This window comes from Trametes versicolor (assembly GCF_000271585.1).
Source record: "Trametes versicolor FP-101664 SS1 unplaced genomic scaffold TRAVEscaffold_11, whole genome shotgun sequence".
In the NCBI taxonomy this organism is placed as follows: domain Eukaryota; kingdom Fungi; phylum Basidiomycota; class Agaricomycetes; order Polyporales; family Polyporaceae; genus Trametes; species Trametes versicolor.
The window spans coordinates 1,767,662-1,788,736 of record NW_007360331.1 but is presented as its reverse complement, the minus strand read 5'-3'; the positions used below and the strand labels follow the sequence as shown (position 1 = coordinate 1,788,736).

General features: G+C 54.6%; 7 protein-coding genes and 1 non-coding gene across 8 annotated transcripts; 4 read left to right on the top strand and 4 right to left on the bottom strand.

Moving 5' to 3' along the window:
• Positions 1 to 213: 213 nt before the first annotated feature.
• TRAVEDRAFT_23447 (uncharacterized protein) lies at positions 214 to 1,696 on the bottom strand (the record flags this gene model as incomplete). Its single annotated transcript, XM_008044392.1, has 7 exons — positions 214 to 495; positions 558 to 695; positions 748 to 1,008; positions 1,070 to 1,194; positions 1,261 to 1,467; positions 1,528 to 1,554; positions 1,654 to 1,696. 7 exons carry the CDS (start codon positions 1,694 to 1,696, stop codon positions 214 to 216), a joined length of 1,083 nt encoding a protein of 360 aa, XP_008042583.1.
• A 3,261-nt stretch (positions 1,697 to 4,957) lies between these two features.
• TRAVEDRAFT_23446 (uncharacterized protein) lies at positions 4,958 to 6,406 on the bottom strand (the record flags this gene model as incomplete). Its single annotated transcript, XM_008044391.1, has 6 exons — positions 4,958 to 5,263; positions 5,328 to 5,450; positions 5,501 to 5,635; positions 5,712 to 5,854; positions 5,923 to 6,201; positions 6,322 to 6,406. The coding sequence occupies 6 exons, from the start codon at positions 6,404 to 6,406 to the stop codon at positions 4,958 to 4,960; spliced, it is 1,071 nt and encodes a 356-aa protein (XP_008042582.1).
• Positions 6,407 to 8,360: 1,954 nt separating this feature from the next.
• TRAVEDRAFT_78532 (uncharacterized protein) lies at positions 8,361 to 8,706 on the top strand (the record flags this gene model as incomplete). The annotated part of the gene is made up of 2 exons (XM_008044976.1): positions 8,361 to 8,496; positions 8,564 to 8,706. Coding segments are annotated over 2 exons (279 nt in total), but the record flags the coding sequence as incomplete, so codon positions are not given.
• A 557-nt stretch (positions 8,707 to 9,263) lies between these two features.
• TRAVEDRAFT_23444 (uncharacterized protein) lies at positions 9,264 to 9,967 on the bottom strand (the record flags this gene model as incomplete). The annotated part of the gene is made up of 4 exons (XM_008044390.1): positions 9,264 to 9,307; positions 9,329 to 9,521; positions 9,607 to 9,628; positions 9,810 to 9,967. 4 exons carry the CDS (start codon positions 9,965 to 9,967, stop codon positions 9,264 to 9,266), a joined length of 417 nt encoding a protein of 138 aa, XP_008042581.1.
• A 1,255-nt stretch (positions 9,968 to 11,222) lies between these two features.
• On the bottom strand, positions 11,223 to 11,738 carry TRAVEDRAFT_23443 (uncharacterized protein; the record flags this gene model as incomplete). Its single annotated transcript, XM_008044389.1, has 3 exons — positions 11,223 to 11,276; positions 11,347 to 11,537; positions 11,600 to 11,738. The coding sequence occupies 3 exons, from the start codon at positions 11,736 to 11,738 to the stop codon at positions 11,223 to 11,225; spliced, it is 384 nt and encodes a 127-aa protein (XP_008042580.1).
• Positions 11,739 to 11,850: 112 nt separating this feature from the next.
• On the top strand, positions 11,851 to 11,930 carry TRAVEDRAFT_t187. Its single transcript has one exon. It is a non-coding gene; the product is annotated as a tRNA-Gln (tRNA).
• Positions 11,931 to 12,167: 237 nt separating this feature from the next.
• TRAVEDRAFT_31328 (uncharacterized protein) lies at positions 12,168 to 14,662 on the top strand. Its single transcript, XM_008044448.1, has 5 exons — positions 12,168 to 12,235; positions 13,008 to 13,454; positions 13,507 to 13,657; positions 13,709 to 14,042; positions 14,128 to 14,662. The coding sequence occupies exons 2-5, from the start codon at positions 13,042 to 13,044 to the stop codon at positions 14,523 to 14,525; spliced, it is 1,296 nt and encodes a 431-aa protein (XP_008042639.1). The 5' UTR covers positions 12,168 to 12,235; positions 13,008 to 13,041; the 3' UTR covers positions 14,526 to 14,662.
• A 2,334-nt stretch (positions 14,663 to 16,996) lies between these two features.
• Positions 16,997 to 18,289, top strand: TRAVEDRAFT_133008 (uncharacterized protein; the record flags this gene model as incomplete). The annotated part of the gene is made up of 1 exon (XM_008044975.1): positions 16,997 to 18,289. The coding sequence occupies one exon, from the start codon at positions 16,997 to 16,999 to the stop codon at positions 18,287 to 18,289; it is 1,293 nt and encodes a 430-aa protein (XP_008043166.1).
• Positions 18,290 to 21,075: the final 2,786 nt, after the last annotated feature.

The following is a 21,075-nucleotide window of genomic DNA, read 5'->3' as shown; positions in this document are numbered from 1 at the left end:
GCAGGAAGACGCATGGTATGGGGGAATGCGCCCTCGCGATGTTCACGTTCACGCAAGTGCCTGTGCGTCGTTTCGCGCATTTTCAGTATTTTGAGGGCGCGAGGGCGGTACGGCGTATAAGTTGCGATACTTTGAGCTTATTATGATGAAAGGCTGACTACGGCAAATACTGGCTATATTCGTACAAGATGGGACCTCCCCTACCCCCGAGCCTTACATTCCATCATCCTTGGATATCTGCAGCTCCGTCATTGCATCGGTGACTGCCTCCACCTGCTGCTCTTCCTCATCATACCACTCCGAAGCGTTCTCGTCAAGAGCCCATACTCCGCGAAAAGCTCCGCCGTTAACACGCAGCAAAAGAGTGTGCAGCATATGTTCACGGAGGTATATGTCATAGAAATGAGATGAGACTGCCTCTGCGGGCAGGCTGAGTCGTTCAGGCAAGCCTGCCTTCGTTGCGGCTTCGGTGAAGGTGTAGATGCGGTACTCATCCTATATGATGAAAGGTTTTAGGTCAGAATTTACCATGCACCGAGTATAGCACTCCCACTTACATCGACATCGACGCTGAACTCATTGGCAAACCATAGCTCGTGCACGGCGTCACGCATCGGCAAAACATTTGCCGCCTCGGTCAGCGGTATGTCGACTATGTCCACGCTCCGCATACGCCATAGAAAAACAGCCCCATTCTGACGGATGCATCGGTACCAGCTTGCTCGTTCGAATAATTGGGCTACACACCGTATCGCGCATGTCCCTAGGAAGAATCCAGCGAAGGTCTACGCCCTCCGCGGAAGCAGAGTCTGTAGATCCAGCAATTGCCACGGCGGTGGGTCCGCCGATGGTGGCACCGCTTGCGTCTGTTACATCCTGAGCGACGGCATGGCCCCCGTCCGCTCCGTACTGCGGAACGGCATTACTCGACATGAATCCGGTGAAGATGCACCGGTTGTGTGGTATTTTGACCTCAGCACGGACATCGTCGTCCTGGACATTGTGATGCTATGGGTTTGGAAGGCGTCAACGCACATGCCGAACTTGTGGGATAAGTAACGGGACTCACTTCGAGCTCAAACCACTTGTGGTGATCGTGCGGAGTTGTTTCTAAATACTGCAGAGTTTCTTCTCGGTGCTGCTTGAATGTTTTGACGCGCAATGCTGGAATTATAGGTTTTGCTCCACGAGGTCCTACAAGGTAGTAGCCAATGTTTCTATTCAATTGTCACGAATGCAGCTACTATCGCTTCTACTTACCTGGAAAGTAGTAGCCGTAGACACCGGCCTCGAGTATTTCGGAGGACTCCAACAACTTGAGCGGAACAAGCTTGTAGCGGAACTTTCCCTGGTGTTCCAGGCTGACTTTCTTTAGGACGACTTCGCCGCTCAGGCGCAATGCAGCCGGCATGCCGATCCAGCGAAGAAGAGTCTCCGCAGTGACTTGGGTTATCTCTGAATTGAAGCCTGTCATGATCATACAGTCCGTTCGTACCACGAGGGTCGGTGGAAATCGGATACACTTACATGCAATGAGCCTAGCTTCGCTTAAGCCTGGACACCATATGAAGACGTTGGCGTTGCGCGCAAGCGCACGCACAGACCTATGCACATGGCGATGTTCCTCTGGTCTAGCATGAGAAGTACGCATACTTCTATCAACGGAACCTTCGTTGGATTCCGTAGTGCTAGACATGCCGTAGGTGGCTGAGCAGCGGAGTGAGGGCGATGTTGTGGAGACGGAGCCAATTGGCACTGACCGATGACAAGCAGACAGCTGGCCCTTAGTATCCTTCTGTTGCCGGTGATTGTTGACCGATAACGTTGGAATACGAAGAGATTGAAAATTGACTTACACGCTTGATACATGCGCCGTGGTTCAACCTCGGCGACACGCGGTGCCGGCGATCTGTGACTGGGGCGCAGAACTCGCGAGGCAGGCCACGGGGTGGTCTGGCGAGAACAGCGCGCGGCCGCTTCGGATCAGCATTCAATATCAACGCAGATACAATTCACGGGTACATGAAGCGACTAACATACTCGATGAACGGCGAGCCTGAGAGTCTCCGATACGGACAGTGGGTAGATGGTGAACACGAGGCGAGGATGCGAGAATTTCCAGACAGATGATTGGCGGGGCGATGCGAGCAAAGGAGGGACATAGTGGACGGAGGAGATGTGGTCGTACTTAACGCTGGAGCTACAAAATCTTCATGCGGGGTCGGGAGGGGTCGCGGCGGCGGCGGCGATCGGGAAGTGGGAGCCTGACGTGGCTTGAAGAGGCGAAGGTTCCTGTTCAGCACCGCGGAAGATCATTGGCGACACGCCAACCTTGTCCGCGAGGAAGAGCACTCCCTACCGTAGCGGAATAGACGTTCGGTCTGCGGGAAAGCCAATCCGGCCGCGTAGGGCGCCGAACATAAATTTCTGGCAAGCTTGCGTCAGACATACAAGTGCGCGAGCGACCAGACAGAACTGCGCAAGACCGCAAATGCAGAGCGAGTGGGATACAGCTATAGTCCAGACGAGGCCCGAAGAGCGAAGAACTGGATGCTGACGTACGCAGCTGAGAGCCATTGCGGCGGGCCGTTGACCTGGGTCGCAGCGACCGTAGACGCGATGGTGATCGCCGCGGCGCGCAAGACAGGGCACTCCTTGAGCGACAGCTCGAAGGCGGGCTCATAGGGAGCGCGGTGGATCGCGATGTGTCCTTAGAAGGAAGCTGATGATGATCTATGTTGGCAGGGCACGGAGACGGCGGGGCACGAGCAGTGACGGTATCGCTGAAAGGAACGTCTCCTTGCGGGATCACATGAGGAGCGTCCTTTCTGCGCTATGAGCTACAGCGGCGCACGGGGGATTTCTGCCTCCACGGCGCTCTGAACGGAATCGAGGGAGGAAAGTAGAAGAGAAGTCTGATGAGCTCACGCAGTTGAGGCGGGGCGCATTTTGGGAGGGAATACGTACGCCATAGCGTGGTGCTACCAGGCCAGAGAACCCCACGATTTTCGGCTCTCGGTCTAGGGAGAGCTCAATCCTAAGATATACGAGTGCAAGCAAGGCAGCCAACACAATAACTTCGTCGGCTTTCGGGAGACGGCTCCCGAAGAAGGTGTCCAGCGGTCGCGGCTTCTACAAAGACATGTCCTGCAGCTCTGAATTGCTGCAGCGATGCGAGGTCAACCGGAGCCAAGAGGTTTTCGTGATAGCTGTGAAGTTCGAGTTCGGCGGTCGTGGGCGCGGTGATGGGTTAGAACACTAGTGAAATATAAAAGTCGTGTCAGAAGATGACGCGGGCTGGATGGTTGGGCGTAGGACATACATAGAGTGAATACTCCATCGGAAGGAGAGTTATTGTATCCGAGGAGTTGTAACGCTACTTGCGTGCACAGCGTTAGGCCCCACAAAGGCATGGATACGCACCATAAACTTTCATAAGGGTGGCGAGTGTTTGGGCCCTGCGGTACTTCAACGGGGCATGGAGGTTCTAGGAGAGCGACGGGGGATGCGCCGGGATCATTAGGGGTGGTAGCAAATTGTGTGATAGGCGTGCCTACGCCAGGCCTCCGCGAATGCCGATAGGTTGCGTCGGGCAGCATGATCTTATTGCTACCAGAAAGACAGCAACGTGAGATAGCGCTACGCAGTACAAACGGTGGTTTGCGTAGCAGAGAGGGCTTGCTCGGGCATAGGGACGAATGTCAAACATGATCTTGATAACACGCACCTGGGGCGTATGTGCTGCGACCGTGATGTACAATGGGTGCATATCATCCCAGGCAAGCTCCCGAAGCTGTAGTTTCATGAGGGTGAGAGTCAGCTCTTGCAGGCGAAGCCAAGAGTACCTCGCAAAAACTGAAATAGCTCAAGTTGCCAAAGTTGCAGTCGAGAATACGCACCGTTATCAAAAACGTAACGCCATGATGCCTGGGTCATCCATGTACACATCGTTCTTGACACAAAGAATTTCGAGAGTTTGCGTTGCCGGGTAGACATACTTGCAGGGCATCCGCGATCGGATGCCACTGATCTAGGGCATGTTCGTTGCTTGATCCACTCAGAACGACGAATATCCCAGCTGAGCATTCTGCTAGCGCGAACTCCGGGACAATGTGGGTAGAGAGATCATAGTTCAGGCTGCAGCCAGTAAGAACTTGTATGAGCTCGACACGATGACAGGCAGAGTGAGAACAGATAGCCGGCATCAACGCGGCACCCCCCACTGCACCGCAGCACGTGGGCGTGCCCGCATAAGCCTGCAGTTAGACGCTTAATCGACTCAAGTACTCTGCGCCACGACGAGACTACGACGAGACCAGCCGCCACGCTCGGCTGTACTTCTTCTATTCGCCTCGTACAAGAATCAGAGAGTAGTGCTGCATGATTTCTTGGTCGTACGGCTACTAGAGGCTATCATGATTTGCTGCATCGACCACTAGAACACTGCGCTGAGCGCTACGATGCGGTCAATTCCACGTATCCCTCAAGGGCAGTTTTGCTATCCCCACATTCACGATGTGCTGCCAATGTCACAACGTCGAGCTTAAAATATTGTCATGGATGGGCTCAAGTGCCTTGCGAGGGGCCGGACATTGCAAAATACCATCGCACCTGCCTCCTGCGAATTCATGGTGCAAGACTGGGCGGTCATGGTCAGCACGAAGGCGAGCCTAGCATCCCTCTTCAAGCTCAAGGCCATCACTGGGGTCGACGCCTGCGTCCTGTAACATCTCCGCTATTCCTACGCGCTTGAAACTCAGGTACATACCCGGGCCGGCGCGCAGCACTCGTAATATGCACTTTGATACTTCGCACAGTACTAGCCTTGTAGCCCGGAGGCTGCCGGGATGCGAGCAGCCGTTCCTCCGAATGACATGCCAATGCCCAATGTGTACTGAACTATTAATACAAAATAACGCACGTAATACATACTGGTCGCGCAGGTCAACGGAGTTCTTCAATCATCATCCTCCGATGTGTCTTCGTCGTGAAGTAGCTTCAAGGTGTCCTTCCCGAGGGGTCCTTTCCAAACTTCGTCCTCAATGTTAATGCGAGACCCGTGGTCGTCCAGGTGTGATCGGATGTCTGTCGCCTGGTTCATATTGTAATCCCTGCGAGCGTCTCCGCCATTGAACCGGACCAACAACGTGTGGAAGAAATGTTCACGGAAGAACTTCTCTTTTTGCGGGTCGGGGGCGTTGAAACGCGCAGGAAAGCCCATCTTAGCTGCCGACTTAGTGAAGGTACGAATCCGCCATTCGTCCTAACAAAGTCCGAGCACATTAGTAGCCGTTACATATACCAATAATCCATCTGTTAGTGCTTACATCAACATCGACGCTGAACTCGTTTGCAAACCACAGCTCGTGCACTTCAGGACGCATGGGAAGCATATTATCCACGACGTGGCAAAGCTTCCGCGAGAGTTCATACTCTCGCTCTGCGACATTCTATGGAAATCATTGAGTCAGTGGCTCTGTTTTAAGATGTCTTGACATACGGTTTTACACATCTTCGGATGAAAAATCCAGTACAACTCCAACGAAGCGGTACTGGCGTCGCTTGTTAAGCCAGTAAAAGCGCACTTGTCGCGCGGATATTTGAACTGCTCACGCAGAGCCTCTGAGATATTCGACTGAAGGACGCACACGGCATCGCCGCAATCGAGTCAACAGAGAGCTCGTATACACATCTGGTAAACGGGGACTTACCTGTCCGAGGAATTCGGCCAGGTCGACACCGTCATTATCGAACATTTTGATACGCTCTATGCTGTTCTCTAGAGTCTTTGCGAAGGTAGAAACACCCTGAGGAGGTATGATAGGAACCACTTCCGGGACCTGAGTCGGGTCTTCTATAATTCGCCAATAAATTCAGTTTGAATTTGATTCGTAGTGGCAATAAATGAAACTCAATACTCACCTTGAAGAAAACAGCCGTACACTCCTGGTGTCAGAAGAGTAGAGTTCTCGAGGCAATCGGACAAGGGATACGGCTCATATTTCAGAACATCCCGGTGTATCAACTTCACCGGCTTCACGACTATGGTTTCGTCCTTGTACTCCTCGTGCTCGTCCTCGCTCTCGTCCTCGCTCTCATCCTCGCTCCCGTCTTCGTCGTCAGATGATTGTTTGATCGGCATGATACCTATCCAGCGAAGTAGTGTCTGTACAGTGACTGGAGTGATGTCCGCATTGAAGCCTAATTGTAAATTGTTAGTGTGTATCTCAGCTCGTGATCATCGGATATGCTGTCGCTCACATGCAATGAGAGATTTGGAAGGCCACCATATGAAGACGTTGGCATTGCGTTCCAACGCACATATCGACTTCAGAACGGGAAGCTCCGGATCAAGTAAATTCTTCAAACCGGCGTTTGTAGACTTGTCCACGGTGTTGGATGACATTGTGACGAGCTTTAGTGGTAGTTTGGGTGAAATGGACTGAGTGCAGCAATACGTGGTCGGTTCGTACTGACAGCATATGCTACTGAGGATGTCTTTATGTAGTTCTTACAGCGTGGCCCATCGGCCTATCAATCCGGATCTGTCCTGATCAGGGCACGAGACACCGAGTTCAAAGAAGTTACCTCCGGTGTTGGCGCGGACACTGAGCGCCTGTTTCGACCTCTGAAACAAGTAACGGTGTCATCATCAGTTGGGACACTTATGATGTTGGATTCTGTTTATACTGCAGTATGGAAAAACCGTGTAAGTGCTGACCCGCGGCGCCCATTACTAACCTCAAACCGGTTAGAACTAGCCGCTGTGCGCCAACACACACTACTCGAAGTGAAAGGGATATACACCGCACGGCTCCAGATTATCAAGCAGTATCAGTCGCTATTTTGAGTCCACATGAACTGCCACACTCAAGACCGTATGCTATTCCAGGCCTACGCTACCAGTTTCAGGTTGTGGACGCCTCCTCCCAAAGCACGTGGCAAGAGACTTGCCCGTGTGACTGTACTTCCGTAGCTCGAGCGCCCTCACAAGGCAGTCGCAGACGAGCATAGACAGTGCTTACACGGTGTTTCAAGGAAATGGTTTCACATTTATCATATGATTATCGCGGCAAGCGGGCTGATGAAACATTCGAGAGTTCGTGGGTGGTATAATGACGAAGTGGACCCACAAACATATGCCATGGTTGCCGCCTACTTCTGCGACCTGCCGTGATGCCGAATACGGGTCTGCCTTACTTTTGTCATGTGCAGCCTAGCCACATTGCGACGTCCAGATACACACACATACATATATATATGGGGGTGTGAAGAGTTGTAGTACTGCACCAGGCCTCCGAGTCCAGCTCTCCCGGCATTCTACTCATCCTCAAGCAACCTACCAGCAATGTCCTCCACACAGGCAAAACCGATCGGGGTTATTTCATACGCGTTTCCCAAAATTAATTATGCAGAAAGGAGCGAAGACAACTATATCAACCGTAGAGAGAGGAACGTGCACATTTGGTCCGCTATTGCGCTTTCAGCTTCACATCAAGCCAAGTTGATTGCAGGTCAGTCTCTCCTTCAAAAATCGTCCACGCTACGTGAAGAGTGAAATTGACTGATCGTGGTACCGTTTAATAGGATTTTATAATGACCCTTTCAACCAGAACAACAATCAAATCACTTACGGAGACGTCATTGCGTGGCTACGGCTAATCCGAGTATTGCCTGCGTCATTTCCTTCGCCAGGTGAGAGTGTTCCCCTCTTTGCCAGCGAGCACATCAGCGTCACTCTTCGTCTGAAGAGCTCGGTAGTGGGCTGTATAACACATCGCGCCGAGAGAACTCTACTAACGAGTCCAATGTTCAGGTCGTGAGACGAGGTCAGGAAGATCCCAGACCAAACTCTCGTGGGTCCTGGCAAAGTGGGAAGATCCTCGTGAGGCTCACTCACGAATCAAGTACAAAGGGAAAACAATAGTGCTTCCGGAAGATCTGGACATGCTAGACGTGCATCCTTCTGACATTTGGGACCAGATGGAAGATTGGCGCAGCCGAATCATCGAATCGGGATCATACCATGAGATCTGCCAGCCTGGGCACTACGTTCTCTTGGCACAGCATGTCACAGAGAGTACACAGAGGATTCCTAACACAAGGAGGAACGCAGTAGTCACTAAAACGCGGTACTGGCACATCGAGCCCATTTTCGACGATGAACAACTGTACGCGCTGCCACCCGCTCTCAGGCCCAAGGCAGCAGGGTTTACCGAAGAACAAGTGCCTGTACCAAAAGATGAAAAGAAGAAGCGCAAGAAGAAAAAAGAACCGGATTATATCAGGGTAAGTCCTCTTCGCGCATGTTATCAAACCGCATTCATATCTTGTCCTTCATGATGTAGGATGGTGACGTTCGCCAGCAAGTTCGTCTCCGGGACGGTCACTGCAGGCTGTCGGGGGTCATGGGTGTTTTGAGAGATCGGGGATTCGATTTCACTGGCATTGAAGTTGCCCACATATGGGCTCTTGCGCATGCGCACCCGGAGGTACGTCACATCGTCCAAGCTATGTTATGAATCTATCTGATTAGCAGTTCAGGCATGGAAACTGGTAGCAGGATGGGATGATGTCAGCGACGCGACGATAGAAGAGGCAAAGACACTTCTATCCAGCAAAGAAAACGCCGACGTACGTGGAAATGCATTTTTGCTGCGTACGGACATACATCGCTGCTTTGACCGGTATCTGGTCGGTATTTATGTGAGTATCTGCTACCTCGCCAAGGCGCACTGCAGGGCTGTTACTGAAACCGGGTTTTATCCTCTAGCCGGTCGACGATATGCTGAAGATATACACTTTCGAGAAACACATCTCAATTACTTTGAGCGGCTTACCACGCACACTTTTGGACTCCCGACCTCATGATGCGCTCAGTGCGACATATCCACAGCCTAAGCCATTTGTGCTTAGAGCACATTTCTGCATTGTCTTGATGTGGCGGTTCCTGGGTGGCGGACACACCGCCCCCTCATAGAGACGTCAACGCTAAGGCATACTTTGTACGATATCCTGATGAGCTCCGTAGCAGTCAGACGCGTATTTTGGTGTACCATAGAGCCTCTACGAACATACAGATATGATGTACTAGTAGTGAACCGGAAATTATTTATATGCTTGGTATGTCATCCTGTGTTTGGAACTTGAGTGCATACGCTCGTTCATTACTGGTTGCAGAGCCCGCAGGGCAAACCACGTGTGTCCTAGCGAAAACATGCGCGGCCGCTCGTATCAGCACTGGTGACCAACGCAGATGCATTTTATGGGTACACGGAGAGACTGATATACGCGGTGAACGACGGGCCTGGAGGACACTAATACATACAGTGGATAGATGCTGAACACGAGACGGAGATGCGGGACCTTCCAGACGTATAGATAGCGGGCAATGCGAGCAAGGAAGCGACGTAGTAGACGTTTGGGGATGGGTACGTAACGCGGGAGTCAGAGGATCTTCGTGCGGGGTCGTGAATGAATAGCGCGTTGGCGATAATCGAGAAGCGCGAGCCTAACGCAGCCTGTGGGAGGGACAGTTCCTGATCAGCACCGTCAAGAATCACGAGCCACGCGCAAACCTTGTCCGAGAGAAAGAGCAGCACCTACCGCAGCGACACGGACGCTCAGTCTGCGGGGAAGCCCAGCCAGCGGCACAGGGCGCCGACTATAGGCCGCTTGCAAACCTGTGCGCGTCAGCCGAAAGCGTGCGCAAGAGACCAGACGCGCAGAAGGACGGCGAAGGGGGAGCGAGGGGACGCAGATGCGGTCAGGGCGCGGTTCGAGCGGGGAAGAACCGGATACAGACGTACGCAGGCGAGAGCCATTGCGGCGAGCCGTTGATCTGGATCGCAGCGACGGTAGACGCGATGGTGACCGCCGCGCCGACGACGGCGTAGAAGACGGAGCGCTCCTTGGGCGACGGCTCCTCGAAGACGGGCTCCTCGTAGAGGGAGTAGAATGCGCGCATCGCGGTGGGTGTTCAGCGAGAAGTGGGCGAGGCGGATCGATGGAGGCGCAGAGACAGGGAGAGGACGGGCGATCGAGCTGTGCTGAGGCGTACGGGTTCCGTGCTGATCGGAGACTGCTCGCAGGCGTGCAGCGGCGCGTCGAGTGCGGGCGCGGCGTCGCGGCGGGGTGTGCGAGGATGGGAGGGGGCAGGGAGGGCGAGAAGGAGTGGCCCGGACGGCGATGGAGGATTATATAGACGCAAACGGCCGGAATGGAAACAAGAGAGTTGTGTCAGAGATCGGGCTTAGTGCCTTGCTAGCGCCCACGCTGCGAGATGGCTGGCGTCACAAAAGGGAAGGCTCGTGATTCTCGGAGCATTGCCGCCCAGCGCGGACAAGACGGGGGGTCTCGGCTGCCGCTCCTGGACTAGTCGCATCCAGGGATTGCTGCACGCTCACAGCATGCGGCGGTGCGGCGGACAATAATCTGGGTAAAAGGGGCGGTCAGCGGGCGGATGTGCGTGATGTGCCGTCGCACATCGGATTCCAAGGCGGTACGGCGCGTTAAATCATCACGAATTTGCGCGCCTCGCCTCCGACTGGCAGGCGGATCGGACCGCGGGTGGACAGATGTACATACCGGTGTGGACGGATGCGAGGATATGGGACGCAACGTGCAGACACTGCATAGGGTTTCGGCGATATCGCGAGTATGCATGGACGCCTGTTGGACAGGGCACTCCCGGTGCCGATGCTCACTAGAAAATGATCCTCGGACCTTTGCATCGTCAACTAGATCTTCAAAGTGAGGATAGTGCCGCGGCCCGTCGTGTCTGCGTGAGCAGACATTCGCAGTCAGGGAGTAGCCAGTCTGAGCACATTCTGCTGCCAAGATGGGACCAAACCAGGCGTCGTGCCGAGGGTACTAGTCCCGTCAAATGAGTACTCTGACATAGTACATTCCTCTTCACTCGGGCCGTGGACGACGGCGCCTATAGGTGCCTAACGCCGATGACTAGCCAGCCGAGCGTCGATCGCAACTGTCCGCGCTTCTGTGTACGCGCTCCGTGTGGTTCGCGTCATCCCAGAAGGATCATCTACGAAGGAAGCGTATCAACAGGTTTTATGATAGAACGCCGTAGAGCGCAGCATGACCTGAGTGAAGCCGCCTACCCGTTGGGAAGTAAGCTCTCCTTCCCGAGAGCGATACTCCGAAGGAAAGACTCACCGGGGATGCCACGAGGATACGCCAACATAGCCCGAGGGTTTCCTCACCTAAAACTCCTCGAGCCGGTACACATCGTACGCGACCTCTTCGTAAGGATGGACCTACCGGGTAACATCACGGACCCCGTCTGCGTTCAACAACGCGCGTCCTGACAGGTCCGACAACACGCACCTTCTTCAACTCCTGCAAGACGGCGTTCATCCCCACCCCCGCATCCGAGTCGGAGGAAGCGGATTTGGATTCGGCGCCTTCCTGAGGGCGGCTCCCGAGGACGAGCACTTCCACACGGTCCTCCTCGACGAACTCGGGCTTGCCTACCGCGCCGATGGTGGGGTTCGCTCCTTCGAGCGGAGTGAATTGGCCTGCGCGGGATGAGCGCGCGGGGCTCTTCGTGCTGCAATACACTGTACTGGACGGGACGTACCGTTGCCGGGAGTTACGAAGGCACACCCGCCGTACGCGCCGATTCTACCGACGTGGTTCGGGAAGCGCTTGAAGAGGTGTTGTAAGATGGCTTGCGTCGACGGCCGTGGTGTGAAGAAGATGAGTTTGTACTTCGGCATCGTGGTCGTTGAGTACAAGACATTTGGCCGTCGGAACTTCAAGTGGAAGCCGGCGGGTGCTCGAGAGTAAGGTTCACCTGAATAGATTTATCTAACGAGCCCGCTGCTGTATGGTGCTATAGTGTAGTGGTTATCACTCGGGATTTTGAGAAAGAGCTTCCCGGAACCCAGGTTCGAACCCTGGTAGCACCTGAGGCCTGGCTGTGAGTGCCACTTTTTTCTTCCCTTTCGCTTCCCCGACAACACGCCAGCAAGAACCAGCTGGGCTGCTCTTGATAATTCGGTAGGCTGCAGCGACCGGGTTGCCTTGCGGACCGATGGGAGTACAACTTCGACCTGGACCAGCGAGTGAGGGACGGACGACGTCATGTAACTCGAACTAGGCGCTTATTGCGCTGCAACGCTTTGCTTCTCCACCACCACCACCACTGCGCCTCTGCTGCCTCGCTGGGCCAAATCTCAAGTCGAAGAGGAATGGTTTAGATACGGACAAGAAGGTGAGTCTGCGCTCCTCTCAGGATACGATGATGTCCAAGTAAAAGGGTCGATCCTGTCCAACCGCGAGCTCCGTCCACGCCTCGCCCTCGAGCCCCCGAAGCGTTCGAACCCCGGCGTGCCATCTCACGAAAACGCCGTGGCACGCCGTAAGGCCGAACCTACATCACGCATCGCACTCGGTCGCTCCCTGCGCCGAGCGACTCTCTCAAAGGTTTGCGCGCCACGAGCTCCCAGGCGCGCGAACAAAGGCAGAGTCGACAGCCGGCCCTGCGACTTGCGCGACGCGTTCTGCGTGTCGGCGTGCCGTGGGGTTGATGTTCGAAAGTCAAGCTTGTGCGGGGGCGCCCTACTCCGTTGCAGGTGGTCTCAGATGTGGTACTCTGTTCGTGAACAAGACAGTTGCTCGCTGCTGGCTGTGGCCGGTGGCGGGGCGCATGGCATAAGCGTCCGGGCTGAAGACCAATGTCCGTGACGTGTGGTTCTGTGCGTACAAGTGGCAGGAGCGAGGGCTGTATGGCTTGGTTGTTTGCGAGCGCGTTGGGCAGGGACAAGAGATCATATGCGTGCGGGCCTTGCCCGTCTGAGTCTTTCAATTTTCTTGTTCAGTGGTATCGTGCAGTACTGACCTATTTGTCCACAGGTGAGCACTGTCGAGGCCGCGCATCACGTCATAAATACATGTAGCTATATGCGTCAATATCCGTCTTTACGAATGCGACGGTTTCCGACCTTGCCTCTCGTCAGCACGGCCTGAACTGACTTTAGTGGCAGAACCGTGTGCCGAAATCAATACCCCGTACCCACCATGCTCATCACCACCCCCCTGAAGTATGCGGCCTGGTACTACCTCCCCGGCTACGCCACCCGCCAGCTCCTCTCATTTTTCCACGTCGCGTACGCACGCGTCTTACGGCGGCCTCCTCCACCCCCGGGCACCCCAGCATACGCGTTCCACTATCGTATGACATATCTCTTCTTCGCCCTCGTCTACCTTGCGTACAACCTGTATGACGCGTCGGCAACGATGGAACCCAACTACTACGAGATACTCGATCTGGCGCCCACGGCAGATGAGAACATGCTGAAGATGGCGTACAGGCAGTTCGCGCGGCGGTACCATCCGGACAGGGCAGGGGCGCAGAGCGAGTCGATGTTTATCGAAGTGCGGGATGCGTATGACGCGTTGAAGTCTCCTGTCAAGCGGTTCGCGTATGAGAGGTGAGCTTCCATTACCCGGCTTGTTCGTCTGTCTTGTTCTCAAAGTCAACAGGTTTGGCCCAGAGGCATTGTCTTGGTCTCAATGCACCACTCTCCGGGAATACGTCCGGCACGGACTGTTACAAGCCTCGGGCTTCTACATCGTCTCTCTGTGCAGTCTCATTTTCTTCTCCTTCGTCAGCCCCTCGAGCACAGTGTCGTATGTGAGTGCATACACCCACATATACGACTTTCGACGTGCTGACTGGCACTAGTGGAGATACATCATGCTCGCGTTTACAGCCGTATACGAACTGCTGTTCCTCCTCAATCCGTCTCCTGCGCCATCATCGGGCACGTCATTCTCCTCCGTCGTGTTCACCGATCCCACGATCGCGGCGCACACAAGCTTCTTCTCCTTCCTCTGGCCCCACAGGGTCCCATACCAACACGTCCGCTTCCTCCACACGCTCTGGGTCCTCGGCTGCTTCGCGCTCTCGAACGTCGCCCCAGTAGTGTTCCCCGCGCCATCCCCGGAGTTCCAGGAAAACTGGATCGCGAACGAGGCGCAGCAGATCTCCACGCTCTCCGCGGCCGTGGCGCGCGAAAGTAAGTCCCTACCTCTTCCCCTCCCTCCGTCCTACACCCGCCAGGCTAACCTATCTCGATCTCGCACGCTCTCCCGCCCCCATAGCAAACGTTCACCTCGCGACGCTCTTCCACGCCGCGCACGGCCCACGGACGGGCACCGCGGCGTCCGACGGCACGTTCCCGTACCTCGGCGAGCTCAAGCCCGCGGACGCGGTCGTCGGCCTGCTCGCGCAGGAGATGGAGCACCTCATCCTCGAGACGCAGATGCGCGCGGATGGGGGCCCGTTGAAGAGTGCGGTCGAGAACGCGGTGGAGCGCCGCAAGCGCGAGGCGGGGCGCGTTGGGCTCGGGCTTGGGAGGCGCCCGAGCGCGCAGGGGGCGTGGGTGCAGCAGAACGGGAATGGGAACGGGAATGGGAACGGGGTGGGGGCGGCGGCGCCGCCGGTGTGGAAGGAGCGGGTGTTGGGGTATGTAAGGGGAAGGTCGAGGTCGCTTGGGTGATGAGGTGCGTCTCGGTGTGTTTAGTGTTCGTGACTATCTGGATGCATCTCATCATTGAGTTGTTTAGAGCGCTGTCTATCGTGTCGAATTGCTGTTTCATGCTACATAGCTGTATAACTGCACGCTGTTGGTCTCAATCTGAACGCTGAGTATTCTCGCCGATGCAAGACTGTACGCGTGACGGCTAGTTCTGTGAGTCGCATAATGTAGATCCACGGCGAGGCGGAGAGTATCTTCTTCAACAGCAAACGCGACATGGGAGTGAAGCCCTTGCAATTGCTCAAGCGAAGCGCGTGGGCGTCCTACAGCCCACGTGTGCAACACGAGTACTTCCTGCCAGCGAATTTTGCACCCACGACGACCACGCAACTGGGGTACAGCGGACGCAGAGAACGAAGGCTCCCAGCCGCTTTTTCCGTGACAGCAGCTATCCTCTTCCAAGTATCACTGGCATCATTCCTCGACATGCAAGCGTCCAGTGAGGAAAATCTGTTCCACAAATTCGCTCGAGAATCCAAATTGGCCCTATCCCGTAACGCCAACGTCTTCATCTGGTGGCGGTCTCCAATCAAAGATGTGATCGTAGCATGTAAGCCTGGATATGTCCGTCTACACCGTATTCCTCCAGCTGATCAACGGGATTCCGACAGGTTTCAATGATGAAGTGCTTCGTCCTCTGCCAACGGGCTCGACGATGCTTCGCTGGTTTGAACTATTTTTTCCCTTGGATGGCCATCTCGCCATAATGCCTGTGAAGCAATTGATCCACGAAGATGAGGATGACCTCCTGTGGATTTGCGAGCTCTTCGACGACCTACGCCCGATCGATGGCTCAAAGGTGCTCGCGCGTGGAGAGTACATCTGTTGCTACAGGGACTCTTCTGGCGGTGAGTCTCCCGCGCAGCCATCATAACGTAGAGAATCTGATATAGGTCTGCACGCCAGTAGTGGACCCTAGCATGGATCTCGAAGACAACGAGCCTTTCTTCAGCCCTGACACTATTCTGGGACCATTCCAATACATGCTAGAGACTGTGATGGAGTTCAAGACAAATTCGGTAGACATTGAGCACCTGGACCCTGAGTCCCCGAACTCGGTCCTGCCGACCGTGAGTATCGAGACATTCGCGTTATAAGGTTTCGAATATCTCTAATACGAGACACAACAGAATGCGATTACTCCCGACCTTCATCGAGGGGCCTGGGAGAGACATGGAGCCAAGTGTATTTTCACTGGATCAACGGGAGACACGGGCGGCCATAGTGTAGGTGTTCACTGGATCTATCCTCCGGCGATAAGCAATAGTGTAAGCCCCCTTTCTTCGACGTTTACCCCCACAATAACCAACATCTATGCGCTAGGCATGTGCCCTAGGTGCGCTCACAGAGAGGCTACAAGAACAAGAATTGCAGGTCTCCGCAAACTTGGTGACCATGCGTGCAGATGTCCACCGGCTTTGGCTGTCGCACGCGATCAGCGTGGACGCTGACGTGAGTTCCTGCCACCGACCCATACGAGGTCCTCACTTGCTTATCGGGGTTATATGTATCAGGACAACTACAGGATCATCGTGTTCGACGAGACAGCCCATGCCGTCGAGTTTCTCGAGGTCGCCACGCTCAAATCCGAGGCAGGAGACGATAGCAAGGATATGCGTGATGAATGCTTGCGCGCACATTTCCGTTGGACGCTAGCGATGCGCATCCTACGCGGCCACCACACGGACCCGGAAGACGTGGAAGAGTACTAGAGCGATTAGGTGGCCGCACACTGAGAGGCTATTGAGGTGCTATCACACGGCGCTGCAGAGGTGTGCGCAGCAGCCTGTCTGTAGGTGCAGCTAGTTTGTATACTGAGCACTGTGAGTCGTTGAACTTTCGCTCTCCCCGACGCCACTGAACTTTTTCGCATATCGCAGAAACCGGGCTACGGCGGACATTATGATGTACTAGCTACATATGGCACTCCGAACGTTTCCCATCCTTCCCCGCCGTATACAACGACCATGCTTTCAAAGCGCTGGCAGCTACCATACTCTGACTTAGGCTGACTCGGCATCGTGGCACCAAACGGCCCAAACCCCCAAATCGACACCGCGGTAAGATATAACGAGCTACCTGGTCTCGAGCTCAAGCTTTCTGCACATCCTTTAAGAGCCTCAGTGCGGATACTACAAATCGCCGATACTGCGGAGACTGCACATATGCTAAGTGGACCGCCTCGTCTTAAAACCCAGATGACCGCGGTTTTAACGAGGCTCAGGGTAAGCCACTCGTAGTGATTATCGTGCCGCTGATGAACTCTAACATTCCACTAATACATCCGAACAGTACTGACTCGACGACGAGTTATGGGTCTGGGGCCCCGGCCATCGCCCGAGGTATGCAAGCACTCAGAGCGGTACTTCTCCCTTACCCCCAACCTCCAGGTGCATCCGCGATATTCTTACACTCGAAGAACCCCTGACGCCATGAGTTCTACTTCTAGCATCGCTTGTAACTCAGACACGTCGCCCAAGGACATATTCGTCGAGAGCCTAGATCTCACGATCATCGAGCGACTCGCTCTGGAGACTCGCCGTGCATATCTTGCTACTCATGGCACCTCCGAGGAGCAACCTACAACGCTGAGTCCTCTCAAGTGCTCAGTGGTGTCTCCCCCGATGTCCGGCTCCTACAACGTCGTCTACGAACTGCGATTTTTCGACGCCACATCATGGGTCATCCGCATACCCGTAGACGAATGGGGACCCGCCAACGCCCGATCCATGCAGCTCGACATCACCACAATTGAATACATCATGGCCCGCACGACCGTCCCCATTCCAACGCTACACGCCTACTCGTGCGACACCAACAATCCCATCCAGCATCCGTACATGATCATGGATATGGTCCAGGGTACCCTTCTCATCGACATCTGGTACGATTCCTCTTGGTGGTCTGGGGCGCGGACGAAGGAGAACCTCCTCAATTCACTAGCGGCTCATATGGTCGAGCTCGCCACCCTGGAGTTCGACAAGATCGGGCGGCTGGATCGCGTCCAACCCGACGGACCGTACTTCATAGCGCCCCTCCCGGAACTCGGCTATATATTCGGGGACGGGAAAGCTTCTGGAGGCGAGCTGGGCCCCTTTTCTTCCGTTCACGAGTATCTCATGGCGTTACTGGACGCGCGCTGCGCTAAGACTGGGAATAACTCCATGCTCGCGCTGCTGCGGATGTTCGTCGGCGCGCTTGTGGACCCTCGGTACGACTCCGCCCCATTCCACCTTGGCCATCCGGATCTCGAGATCCAGAATATCATCGTGGACAACGAGACGGGCAAGGTCGCTGCGCTCATCGACTGGGACGGCGTGAGCGTTGGCGGCCGGCAGATCCACGCCCTGTCGTACCCACTCTGGCTCACTGTCGACTGGGACCCGACCATGTACGAGCCCCAGAAGCGCTTGGCCGAATGCGACAGCGAAGAGGATCTGCGGCGATACCGTCAGATGTACGAAGACGCGATCGGCGCAGCGTCTGGGGGCACGCTCGCGCTCGTCACGCGCAACTCACATATCCCCGTCTGCTTGGAGATGGCAATCACGAGCGAGCTCATCACGGCCGGGATGGTCTTTCATCTCGGGAAATATGTCTTTGGCTCGAGTATACTCGCCCTCGATGTGCTTGAGGGCATCGAGCACAGCGGGTGGTACACTCGTAGTTTCCCGGACGACGTTGCAGAAATCAAACGTAAACTTCCGTCTCATATCTGGCAATGACACGTACTGATTTCACGTTCGCAGTCTGGGAGAGGTACGACACGCCACCGCCCGAAGACCACGATGGCTCCCAAACGGATGGCGAAGATCTGGAGGAAGGCGGCACGGCTAAGGGAGAAGAGGGAGAGGGCTTCATGGCGGAGGATGCCGCTTCGCCTGACGTGCAACCCAAAGCCAGGTAAGTGTCTCGATGTCACGCTAGCTGATAATGATAATAAAGCTAAGCTATAATGCAGGGCGTTGTGGCGATGCTGAGAACGCGTAGATATGTCAGTTTCTCTATTCGTATGCCTCTCGCAAACATGGTTGCGACGCAAGCACCAAGAAGCGGCCCAAACTTGGGCATCGTTCTCCGCGCGGATGCACATCACGTCGGATGCGTGATTTTTACCTCGTCCAATACGCGCGCGGAGCTTGAGGAGGGACGCCAGGCTCGCCCTGCTGCTGATCATGGTCCACTCCTGCCGTACGACGAACAGGAGGCAGCCGCGATGGTCTCCTGCGACGTCCGGTTCCTCGTGAGGTACTTGGGCCTATACATGACTGGATTTTAAGATCAACGCTGTGAAATCTGGCTGCACGTCGTGAAGTACGGATAGCAAACCTGCGCTTGAGGGATGTGCGTGCGTGCGCGTGTGCGTGTTGCAATAGAGGACTGTTCTGGTTTCGCTCACGTGGGAGCAAAACACTCGTGACTGCCATCATGCTTTCATGAAGCTCCGCGGCGGACTGTGGCAGTTATAGCTACTTGCAACTCTCTCAAGGCGGCAACTAGCTACAGCAGATCGCCCATCGCCCATCTTACCCTACCCTTCTTCATTCTTATCGACATCGCTCCAATGAGCCCTTCCAATGAGTTCAGGCCTCTCATCTACAGATCAACCAAGGCGGATGCCCGCAACGCTGATGTCTTCATCCACTGGCCCCTGACGGGAAAGATTGTCGCATGTGAGGGAATTTTACAGCTTCTTCGACCAGAGTTTCACCGGGAACTGCCAGGTTTCAATTCTCAGGTCACCCCGGTCACATCCCAAACTCTCCTCCGTTGGTTCGATATGGTCGTAGCTTGGGACATAGGGTTGAAGCCCGTGTTGAAGAAAGTGGAAATGGAACAACGAGGACTCCTCGAATATTATCCACGGCCACTGTTCGAGGACGCCCTCGCTGACTCGCATATCCTAGAGCCAGGGTCCTACGCTTGTTTTTCCGGAGGTGAGTGGCGGCTCGGGCACGATCCTTGTAAGATGTGAGCTTAAATGTGGTGGCTTTAAACAGCGGATTCGATGGATCCGCCGAGCGATGCAGCTGTTCATTTCCAAGGTCAGGAAACTAGCATTATGACGCTCTGGGAGCGTGTAAGGCGAAACAAATACAACGCGGTGGTCAGAGGCCGCCAACAAGCGTACGACGAGATAGTGAGTATCCTTCTTTTTGCACACAACTTGAAGGGATGTGGTGACCACCGTTGGATTGTGCAGATCGCCATCCCATCTGAGGTAGTGGATCAAGTCAGCCTACCCCGCGACCAATGCATCTTCACTGGGGCTACGAGCGACCCTTCTGCGGGTCAGGACGTGGTTTTATCCTGGTTCTTCCCGCCGTACCTGAGGGGCGAGGTGTGTCGACTGTCTTGCCAATTATGTTCCAACGACTTAGACGTTGATTGTTTCAGATCACCACATACGCGGCGACACGAGAAATCTCTCTTGGCGACATCTCTTGGCGTAGTCACTTCAACTTGGTACCCATGCGTGCTGACGTGCACCAGCTGTGGCTCCAAAACGCTTTCAGCATCGACGTTGCCGTACGTTCAAATTCCCGTTCGTCATACGATATATGCACTCATGCAAAAGCTCGGGGATAGGATGGGCATCGCATTCGCATCTTCTCAAAGGACGCACTCGACATTGGTCTTCCCGAACGCCTCGGAAACCCAAATCCAGAGTGGGACGTGTACCTCACCGAACATTTCCGCCACACCCTTGTGGTGCAAGTGATCGGCGGAGACATCAGTGCGTTTGGAGAGAATATATGGAATTCGGTATGTGACTTCCAAGAGAAACATATGCCCCACGGTGGGGCCCATATCAACCTCGGGGATCCGATCTGGGAAACCGATATCGGCAGGCACGTTTTACACTGGATTACGTTACAGAAGTTGCAAGGATGTTCGTATGGTGTTCATGGAGGATGGCAGGAAGGGGACGACGAAGAAGACGCTGAAAATGAGACTAATTAGGCTGACTCGACTGGTGTCATTGTGTTGTACGAATACGTTATGACCTGAAGAATATTGGAGGATATATCGAGATGGATGTAGTGAACTTGAATGCATTATTGCGGGAACGTTACGAGCACCCGTGCGTCGTTCTGCGGTACAGTATGACCCCGCAACTGATCTACAATTTCGCTTTGCCAGATATCATGGCGCAATGACAGTTGCGCGTTCCGTGGACGGATGTTATGCGCGTTTCGGGCCCGGGATGTCCAGACATTCTAGCGCGGGAGTCAAGTACCGATGGGACGTGTGGGACTGTGGCCGCAAATAGTAGAGAAAATAACATTTGCGTGGAATATTTAGAGTAGTACAACGGAAGACAGCCATCAGCAAAGGGTTACAGGAAGAGAGAGAGAGCCCACGATGAGTGACTGAGCGACGAATAAAGACTCGCAGTATACGGCCTTATGGATGTATCGATATTGCAGCAGTTCCAAATATCTTGTTGGCGCTACGACGTCGTACCGATATAGCTCGCATCTGTTGTACTACGGGACATCCATAAAGT